This window comes from Lottia gigantea (genome assembly GCF_000327385.1).
Source record: "Lottia gigantea unplaced genomic scaffold LOTGIsca_13, whole genome shotgun sequence".
NCBI classification, from domain to species: Eukaryota; Metazoa; Mollusca; class Gastropoda; family Lottiidae; genus Lottia; species Lottia gigantea.
Window position 1 is genome coordinate 3,360,750 of NW_008707425.1, and position 10,816 is coordinate 3,371,565.

At 34.2% G+C, this 10,816-nt stretch overlaps 2 protein-coding genes across 2 annotated transcripts; one reads left to right on the plus strand and one right to left on the minus strand.

Annotated features, from left to right (window-relative positions):
* Positions 1-2,546: 2,546 nt before the first annotated feature.
* LOTGIDRAFT_212681 (hypothetical protein) lies at positions 2,547-5,919 on the minus strand (the record flags this gene model as incomplete). Its single annotated transcript, XM_009049055.1, has 4 exons — positions 5,253-5,919; positions 4,519-4,740; positions 3,909-4,083; positions 2,547-3,598 (listed from the first exon to the last, which is right to left on the minus strand). The coding sequence occupies exons 1-4, from the start codon at positions 5,658-5,660 to the stop codon at positions 2,547-2,549; spliced, it is 1,857 nt and encodes a 618-aa protein (XP_009047303.1). The 5' UTR covers positions 5,661-5,919.
* A 106-nt stretch (positions 5,920-6,025) lies between these two features.
* On the plus strand, positions 6,026-10,151 carry LOTGIDRAFT_230554 (hypothetical protein; the record flags this gene model as incomplete). Its single annotated transcript, XM_009049056.1, has 7 exons — positions 6,026-6,073; positions 7,017-7,442; positions 7,798-7,990; positions 8,596-8,797; positions 8,992-9,072; positions 9,424-9,546; positions 9,870-10,151. The coding sequence occupies exons 2-7, from the start codon at positions 7,058-7,060 to the stop codon at positions 10,149-10,151; spliced, it is 1,266 nt and encodes a 421-aa protein (XP_009047304.1). The 5' UTR covers positions 6,026-6,073; positions 7,017-7,057.
* Positions 10,152-10,816: the final 665 nt, after the last annotated feature.

The window sequence follows — 10,816 nt, forward strand, 5'->3', positions numbered from 1 at the left end:
TAAACAATATGTTTTAAATAATAAAGGAAAAATATTGTAAAATCTGATAAAACAAGCAATTTCATCAAAAAATTTTTGGCTATGGTAATTGTGGTAAAAAATATCATTAAATTAGCGACACAATCATATTGTTGATATAGAATAACTGTACCTGATATTTTAAAGATTATCATGTGACTCGTATGGACATTCCACTTGTATTAGGACCAATTTCATGAGAAGCTAAACCATTCATTGAGAAACACCAAACGAAACCTTCCTGTTTGTGGTTATTGTAAGGCATCCTGGTGTTATTGTTATACATGTATTCATAAAGTCTAAACTGAGATTTATAAGGAAAAACACCACTATGCATTTGTAATGTGATAAGTTTTTTTTCTTGTTCAGTAGTCATGTTTCATTATATTCGCTGGCCCAGAAAAAACAATAACACTTTTCATTTCAGGATTATTTAGTCAGTTAACAGTTTACTGTTTAGAAAATACTAACAAATTTTGATAATTATTGTCTGAGAAAAATAAAAAGTTCTTTTGAATTTTTCCCATTATTTCTATGAGAATTGGAATAGCACCCTTGAACTATTACTGTTAGTCTTAGCACACATTATGTCTTCAAAATTTGTTTTTACAGAGGACAATTTCCAGCAAATGTGTTTCTTTTCAATGTAAACTTACAAAAGAATATATTTTTATCAACACAAAGACATTTTTAGACTAACAGTACTATTTTGAGGCTGTATTCCAATTCTCCTAAAAAAAAATATTGACAATAAAAACATGTTTTGTAATTTATTTTCTTTTGATATTTATTCAATAGAGACATTTTATTGTGCAATTTTTTGAAAATAATTTTACTCACAATTTTACAGAATGAGTAGGAGTATATTGCCACTCATTTGTGTTGTAATAAATTATGGTGTGGAGTTTTGTACATTATAGAGTGTAATTTAAAATGGTGTATTTCATTATTCTGGGGTATTCTATATATCTTAAATATACAAATTTCGGCTTTAAATTACTTTTGTCGTATACTTATATTATTACCGTTTTGTTGTATATATATAAATATTTTACAATATTAAAACAAGTGAATATACTAATAGCAATTTTGATTTTCACGGTTGCACCAGTTAAGTGAAAGATAATTTTTTACACCCCAACACTATATTATGGATTGTCGTCAAGCCTAAATGATTGTTCGCCTTTCGTCCGTCTTTTGAATGTGTATGCAATAAACACGAATATCCGATTTCCAATGAATAGTTTTTTGAGGTATTGTTCTTGACATCAAAATGGACTCGTCATATAGATAACAGTATAACAGTGTGATCGAATATGTATGAAAACTTGGTTACTTGATGAGATCTTGAATGAGTGTGATTAATTCTGTGATTTTTGTACAGAATCCACTGGGTGACATTTTCACGATTTCTTTTAGCTATTTGTCTTGCTTGACTAAGATTGTCTGCTTGTTACGATATTAACAGATGATAGACAAAAATTTGGAACTAACTGAAATTCCTTGTGAGGGCGTGTAAAATTTCAGGCGACCACCTGCTATATTTCGCAGTTAGATAAGTAACAATTTACAGATTTCGCTGAACATGGTTCATTGAATGTGTTTTTATACATTAACATTAGTGTCTTGTAAGTTCTCAGCATGTAAAAACCAGAGAGATCTCAGGTCTTGTAATAATTGAACTTCTAAAACGATTGTAGCACAAAAGTCTGGTTCTTGACCCAGATGACCGTAAAGTCTTAAATAAATTTTCTGGTGGATAAGCTATGGGGCATCAGAAGAAAGGGCATTAAATATTCTTATAGTGTAAAGGAGGGGAAACGTAGAAACTGGAACACCAAATTGTAGCAAATGAAGTTTAATATCCAAAATAAAACATTTTTAATTAGTATCATTCAGTTAATAAAATCATTTCACTTGAAGAGAGTTATATATAATTAGCATCACAGACTAAATTTTACAACCTTTTTTATGGAAGTAGAAGATGATTTCTGTAAATCAAATCAAAAACATATATATTATATTAAGCTTATTCCCATTTCATTTAGACCACGATCAAGTTGGGAAGGATTTTTTTTGGGGTCCAGAAATCGAGAAATTTTCTGAAGCAAAGTCCTATATCGGATACACTGGGTTTGATTGCGTCTATAATTTGCTGTGGAGGTATACACTAAGTCGAGAAACTATTTGATTTGCTACATGTTGGTTCACTGTATTTAAACTAACAAGAATTTGTCTACTAACTAAATTTTAAACAAAACTATGAGGTATCCCAATAATTGTCATCACCCAACAACACCCAAATTACAATATACAATTTCTTCTATTAGCCTCTCGAAATTTCCTTATTCTCTATTCATGTATAACTAAAGCAATTTCAAACAGCGACAAAATCTTTTGGTTTTAGTGTTGTGACTTCTGTAAAGGAAATCTGTTGGTAATTTTCGTTGAAAATAATGCTTGTGTAGAAAAATAATATCATATAAGATTACTGTATGTGTATTGCAAAAGGGTATCAAATAAACTTATTATGATGCAAGGAAGTCAATGTAAGTTTCTTGTCTGGTGACGCTAGTATGGTCAAAACCAACAACTTTAATTTCTGTTCCACCAAATGTTACTTCTAGATCTACAGCCCGCTCTTTGTCGCCCGTCATATCGGGCATGTTCACAACCAAACAACCACATTTCTCCACCCCATTTTCATCAGTGTATCGAACCTTTCTCTTCTGGGATCGATAAAACTCGAAAATGATTCCTTTTTGGTTGGTGATGATTGGTGTGTACGTTTCGCGCCAAATTTCATTGTAGCCAATAGTTTCACCAGCTTCTGCCCAAGGCTGTAAGATGTTCTTACAGAGACTTACGCCATCCGAGACAACCTTTAGATCCTCTCTATGTTCCCCCTCTTCATATGGAAGATAAGAACCAACTCCATAAGTGTATCGACAAATTCTCTGGCAGATAGAACTCGGGTCGTGGCCAAAAGCTACAGCTCCTTTAACAACCGACAGACTGGCTTCATCTGGAATTAACACCGTCAGTCTGTTTCCAAATTTTGATTTTAAAGAATTTTGAAGACGGATACATTCAGCAAAACCACCTACAAGGAAGAGATTCTTCAAATCTTTCATTTTAGGTTTTTCTAACAAATGTTCAACGTGATCATTGATTTGTTCTAAAGCGTCTGAAAACAGCGAGTCCACCACTTTACTGGTCAGAACCAACTTTCCAGATGAAAATTTCACTCCGTTTTCATTGTCCGTAGCGTACTTTTTAATGGCTTGTTGAACACTGACACCATCGTGTTTATAATTACAAAAGTTATAAGGCAAAGATACACGGACACTGTCACTATCTCCCCTTTTCTTAATTTCAAAATCCTGCATGAGTTCCACATAATCTTTGGGATACTCTTTTTGGAATATATTGATGAAATCCTGTCCAAATATTTTGATGAGAAGCAGTAAGAACTGTCGGTCTATAACTGTACCGCCCCATGCACCACCAGTTGCTCGGAACAATTCTTTAATGCGTTCATCTTTCCTAATTTTGTGAGCGACGACATCAATAGTACCACCTGGAATACAATAAAGAAAACCAAGAATTTAGTTATTGGAATGTGTATGCGTAATTCTATTTCGTAAATAATAACCAAGGGAGTACTACGTAATGGAACTCAATGTTGCAGATGCAGATTTCCTTCACAATCTATATTTACCAAGGAAAATGCAGAGGGTCATAATAAAGGGAGAAATTTAACTACTAAGTGTAAATAAGACTGCAGATATACTTAAAAGCAGATTCAAATCCAAACTATCTTTATTCAAAACTACTACATTATATCTGCAAATAAATATTCCCCGAGAATGGCTGTTACATTTCCTTACCTCCTGCATCAACGACCAGGTATTTGGTACCGGGCTCAAACGTTGGCTTGGCTAAGTTATTGTCTTTATAACCCAGGAAATTAGTTGACGGTAAATTTCGACAATGCAGAGATGCTGCCTCGGGCTCTAAAGCTATCACCAACTGATCACTGTTCTGTTTGTCGATTAAACCACCCTGATGATATAAATAGAACAAAGGAAATCTGTTATTTCTTCTCCATTGATTTGAGAGTCAATATTTAAGTGGCATCGAGGTCATAAAAAATGTGGTATTAATTTCCTGTTTAATAAATGTGTAAGCATGCACTATTCTATATAGTCCGTAGTCATTTACACAAAGCGCAAAAATGAAAGGTCTAAAGCGGTAACCTTGCATCACACCCATATGCTAGTTCACTTATTACGCTTTTATAATATATTGCCTAAAGTAAATACACGTACATGTAAAGAAATTATCTTCAATTTGATGCCATATTAACTTCTACCAAAACTAAATCAAAGTTGATCTGATCAATTTGGGGAAAAATGATTCAATTCTGATTCAGGAGAAAATGATATCATGAAACTATGGTATTATTGGTTTGGGTGATAAGACAGAACATCAATTCACCTTATGGGCAGCTTCTCTCATAAACTGCTTAGCATTCTCATCCCAGATAGCAGGAACTGTTAAAACCCAACGAACTGTATCGGGGTGTGGATCACAACCAAGATGAGCGCCCACGGCCCTCAATAAATGCTTCTTAATGAAGTTAAGGGAATTGGCAAAAACATCAACAGCTAGTTGAGATTTTCCATTAGCATCTGATATTGTGATTTCTGTGTTTAAATCCTGTAAAAATGAGATAATACGGTTTATTTCAACAATAGCTAAATATGATATTCGTATTTTAGAAAACGATGAATAAGACAAATAAACTCAAAGGGATTGAAATTCAAAATGTGAATGTGAAGGCTTCATAGTCTAAAATCTGAAAGGGAGGGTAAAGAAAATGAAAATCAACTTTTCAAAGAAAACAGGTAATGCAATGGTTCGCAACAGATGTTTGAAAGGATCTTAGTTCGACTCTTAAAAACGGATATATATGCCGAAATAAACAAAGCATTGTCATAATCAGCCAACTATTATAAAGATAATAGCCTTTGAACTGTCGACTGTGATTCTTACGCAATTACACGATTAGAATAACAGGGACATATTGAGTCATATAATGATTAGGTTACGGGCGATATCGATCGTGCAATAGTTGTTCACAATATCTGAATTTACCGTTTCCACATAAAGCTTATGGGTGCAATCATGCATGAAAGAAGTTAAATCATACTAAAGCTTTCTCTTCATACCTTATTATCATAGAGTTTCATTTTGAAACGGTCGTAATAATAATAATCACAAGCTTCCTCCTCGGGCAATTCATTGTATCTGGATACAGCTTCAAATCCAAACGAATCAAATTGGCCGTCAGGTTTAAGCAACAAACAAGTGGGTGTTTTGTGCAAGAGAAATCCTTGAGTTTGTCCCCAGTTCTTATTCACATGTATAGTTTCTTTGTTTGAAGCAAATGAATACGCGTATCCACTAAATGTTGTACCAAAATCTATGGCAGCAACAATCTGATATTCCACTGCATTTTCAGTATCCGGTGATTCCAAAACTGACGTCGAAGATCCTCCTGGATTTCCAAATTGAATTCCTGGTTGATTTTTTGGTGACGTTGGTGGGTCTTTCTTGGTACTATCACTATCCGCCATGATCTACAGTATGTTTAGAAATGACTCTAGATCACATTAATTATGGATTCCTGTAAAGCGATCAATAATAATTGCCTGTTTCGCGTCTTCTCGGAGAAAATGTCGTCTGCTTCTGAATCAACAATATCAACTGCACTTTATACAAGTCAAGTAATCCAACGAGGACAATATTTCAATGAAGAATTAGTGTTACACAAATTTGAATCAATTTTCAAGACATGCTATGACTTATGAATCAATTTACATAAATGAATCTACTGCTTGTATCCAAATTTAACAGACTATCAGAGAATAACCGTCGTTGTCGGGGAATATAGCTTACGCGTGGTCATTATAATAGAGAATATCGATTTTACGAAGAACTGGGAATTCTGAATATTCTTTGTCACTCGTTCTACATCATCTGATACACGGTAAGAATTATATATATTATATTTTATACTTTGTTTCTTAATAATAACTATTCTATTTTCTACTCGGGTATTTTCCACTTATTCCTGACTAAAATATGTTTTTTCCAGTGCATATATATTATCTAGGTTAGACTATTATTTATAATAACCTCCAAGATAAAGGTTACCGGTTGAAATGTTTAACATAAGGATGAAGTCTTCTTGCATTTTAAAAGAAATTTGTCAACTGTATTAAATTACCGAAAATCTATTGTTCAATGCACGAGTGTGTAATATAGTGGTAGTGGTTTGTACGGGTTACCAATGTTCACGTGAGCTAAAATTAGTCTTGGATATTATAGATTGTAATCTTGATTGTGCTTTCTAGGCTTCTTAACATTACTTTAACGAACCCCGCCCCTACCAGATAGTTAGATGGTGCCTAGTATTTTAGGCCTCAACTGTAAATGATTACTTGTAGGTTATGTTATACAGATTTTTTATACTTTCTTTCATGCAATGACTAAGACTTTCAGACATAATTCTTGGAGGTAAATTGATCTTGCTGACTGAATTTGCATAAAATCAATATTCCTGATGCTGATGACTCAGAAAATGCAGCTAAATACTTGGATAAGTGACATTTTATCACATAAAGTCATGATTCATGCTTTATTCTACACAATTGGATATTCAGCATATGGGAATTGTTTAACACGTTATGGTTTCTATACTTTGCTGATGAAAACATAAAAAAACGGAATATCAAGATTATGTGACTCACTAGGTCCAATAATTTTTAGATTTAAGATATTAGTTTTGTTTCCAACAATCACCCAGGAGAAAAGGCCCACTCAAGAAACTTTTTTGGTATTAAAAAGATGGCAAATATCCTGAAAGTTGTTTTGGAAACAGATGCGATTGACTTATTTTCATCAGGATAATAACTTTTTACTAATTTCAGAAAGGAATCGTTGATAGATCCTAGAGAGAATCAAAATCATCATGTCATCCAACGCGACCAAAGATCTTGTCACAGAAGCCAAAAACTTTAGTTCAAGTCTAGAAAATGTATTCCTTTTGAAGAAAAGAGACCAACAGAGTAAACATTTGTTAGAGAAAGCCAAGGCATTGATTGATGGGCTCTTGGTTGAAGCTACCAAGTCGAGCACGAAGAAGCCGGCTGTTCCACCAAGACCATCTCGTACTGCTGGTGGTATGGGACAGTTATGGGTTAAATTAGACGAACTTAAACGAGAAAATGAAGACTTGAGAAGATCTCGCGGAAGATCATCAGATGAGCGGTCATCACCTGGAAAGGTTCAAGGTCCTGGAGATGTTATTATTAACGATTTACATAAAACTAAGACTGAAAACGATTCATTGAAAGGTATGTACAAGACTTCGCAACAATATTCAGAATCTGATAGTTCTTGATTCAAATGCATCATCCATGCTCATGGCCATAAGGCATGCTTTCGAAATGACGGTTTAAATCTTCATATTCAGGGTGGTAGGCTCCAGACGTTTTTTGTTCCAAAAGAAATCAAGAAAATTCCAGTTTTGTGACTTTTTACATACTGATTTCACCACAGCTCAGCAAATTTAGTTGAAAAATTCAATCTTGACGTATAAATGAAAATAGCAAACTCGTCTACTTTTTAAACCTTAATGCATAGTCTTTTTATGTTGGTTTTCCTTCAAACCGCAATTCACTTCTGTGTACATACAAGTATTTTTTCCAGCTAAAGTAGAAAAGCTTCAGAAAGAAGTCAAGGATTTGCAGCACATCAATGCAACCGTGCAAGATGAATACAAACGCCATAAAGTAGGTTTTGATACAGCACAGAAATCAGTGGAAAGAGTTCGTCAAGATTATAAGAGTTTAGAAGTCACATTAACCAACACCAAAAAAGAAAACGATACTTTAAAGCAAAAGTAAGTGAAATCTACCGAATGATATGTCATCTGGTGGCAATCTCATCTCGTCAACATCACGGTCCACTTTTTGCTAGTATGTAAAACATGGGCACCTAATGGCAACTATTTGTATGCCAAGGATGACGAAATCAAGCGGTCAGTAATTAGGGGGGAGGGGCTGGGGAGCGTTGGGACATCTTATTCTGTATTGAAAATTAAGCCCTCTGAGTGCTCAAAATTCATCTCAGGCCATCTAAATCTGTCTTTTGTCATATTGATTAAAAAAACTTTGGATGAACACAAAATACAGAAAAAGACAGATTTGCTAATTCCTCCAAAAGTGCGTCGAAATTTGTTTTGATCAACTCAAAATTCGACATCGTGTTAGTTTTGATACATACAAAACCACTAATTAAATAGGAAGAGAATCCTTCAAAGCCTGTAACCCGTAGAGTGAGCACTGCTCTATGTGTGAATAAATAGCAGGGCTAAAGTGTTAAAATAATAAACATATATGCCCACACATTGCGCATCATCTCGTTTGGAATAGCTTCTGTAGGTTATTGTGTTCAGAATGACGCTACTATAGAATTCGCCATGCAGAGTAAATATATTTTTCACAGGTTAACGAGTAGTGTAAAACCCATACCCAGAACCGATAATCGTTATACAGAAAATATCAGTGAACGATGTCGACCGACGAATATAGCTATGAGATATGATACATTAGAAAGTCAAGAATGGATGGATGCTAAAGAGAATCTAGAAGATACTACAGGCATGGATGAAGAAGCTATAACCAAGTTCCTGTGTGATATTATTATGGTAAGAATAAACAGATGCTCAAATTCGTTTCTCAAATGAATTTTCAATTAAGTCAGGCAGTCTTACTGATTTACGCCTTGATCCTTGTACTTGGGGACAGTTACAGTTCTGTTGTCATCTTATAATTTTGGTTCCAAATTTAGATTTTGACAGATAGATGAAGAGATCTCCTTGAAAGTATTGTATATTTTCAGAGATCGTACCATGCTTCCCAAGATATATACAACTACTTAGAAACAGTTATAGCAGAATTAATTAGAAGACCATCCTTAGCGGTTAGTGATATTTACTTCGTGAACTAGCTTATTTGCAGAAAACTGTAATTTGATATAAATGGTTGTATTTCATCAGTCTTGTATCCTTTCTTTAAAATGATTCAAGAAATTTTCTAGCCTTTGACAAAGTTGTGTGAACTGGTTAGTTTTTCGGGAATTGTGCGAAAAAAGTGATATGTCTTTTGGTTTCAGAAAACTTGCACCTTCCTGACAGTGGGTGCATTACGTTTACACAATACATTTCCAGACAGATCTACATCTGCGAATTGGTGACTGGGTCAGTTTTTTTTTGGCTAATCATGCATCAAGAAAATTTTTAACACAGTCTAATTATTTAGTTTTTATTTTCAGAAATCAATTTGTGAGAATATATCAAATGGGGATATTGCTGCTCTTCCAGATGAAATGACAGATTCTCTAAGAATAAGTTTGCGGCAGATCTGTGATGATTTGGACCCTTTCGACTTTGTGGAGGTGAGTATTTAATTGGAATTCATAAGCAACACGAATTTTGTAAAAGTCTGGAATCCCAAACCCAGAAATTAAAACTGTAGGTCTGTTTATGAAATTCGTGTAGCCTGATTAATTTACAGTGTCTTTGTACAAAATCAAAAAGATTTTGATACGTTTTGGCAACTGAAAATTGTCAGAAATTAGCTCTCTGGGCCTTTTCTGAGAACGAAATCTGAGCCCCAGCACCAATTCATTCCTGTCGACGGGGCTCGATCGCCCTGATTGTAGCAGTCGCAGCATTGAAACAATCTCATTGAAACTTACCTTTGTAAATCTTATTTCAGAATATTAAACAGAGTCTTCCACGAGATCAACGTTCTTTGTTAAGCAACAAAGCCGTACATAGATATATAAGTGAAGCATCGCGGGTTACATGGCAAATGATCTTGCAGCAACCACAAATGACTCTTGTTGCAGACGATCCTCAGTATGATGACGTAAAACACAAGTTATGGTGGGCCTGTGATAAGAATAGTGCTAATAAGGTTGATTATTACGTATGGCCGGTTTTATATGACTATGATCATGGAAATATTTTAGTAAAAGGATGTGTTTGCACCAAATAAAATACTGAAGATCTTTATGTATTAACAACATGTTAATCTTCAGTAATCATCTTCAGTATAGGCCACTTCTTGGATGTGAGAATTTCGAACTCTCTTATCCTTGGAGGTAGGTGGGCCTATGTCGGGTCCAGAAATAGTCTAATGATGTGATCAAGAACTGAAATTGTGTAAATGTGATGTTTTATAATCATTGCTGCTGCTATTGTTACGTAAATGTATTTAATTTATGCCATTATGTTATCTTTTCAAGAATTCAATCTTTCAGTTTTAGTATTTATGCGATATGTTTTATTAATATGATTATGGTTCAAGATTCATTCTGAAATGTCTTCAATAATAGTTCTTTGAACATCATATTCCCATATTGTGAGCTCAAATATGTAGCCTATATAATAAATAATATATGGACAGTTCAGCGAATCTTTCTTTCTTGAAATTTGCAGAAGGTCAAGCCAGAGAGCACCAAGTAACAACAAGCAATGTAATAAATGTGTTTAGAACAGCTGCATTTGCCTAGTCTAATTTAACAGCAGATCAAATAGCATCAAGATCTTAAGTTTCTCCTTTCTGACTTGCATTAAGAGGCAGGATGTTCAAGTTAAAAGTTCTATCTATCTTATACTTATGCTCCCTGGGTATATAAAACATGTTGAGCATCTATCTGA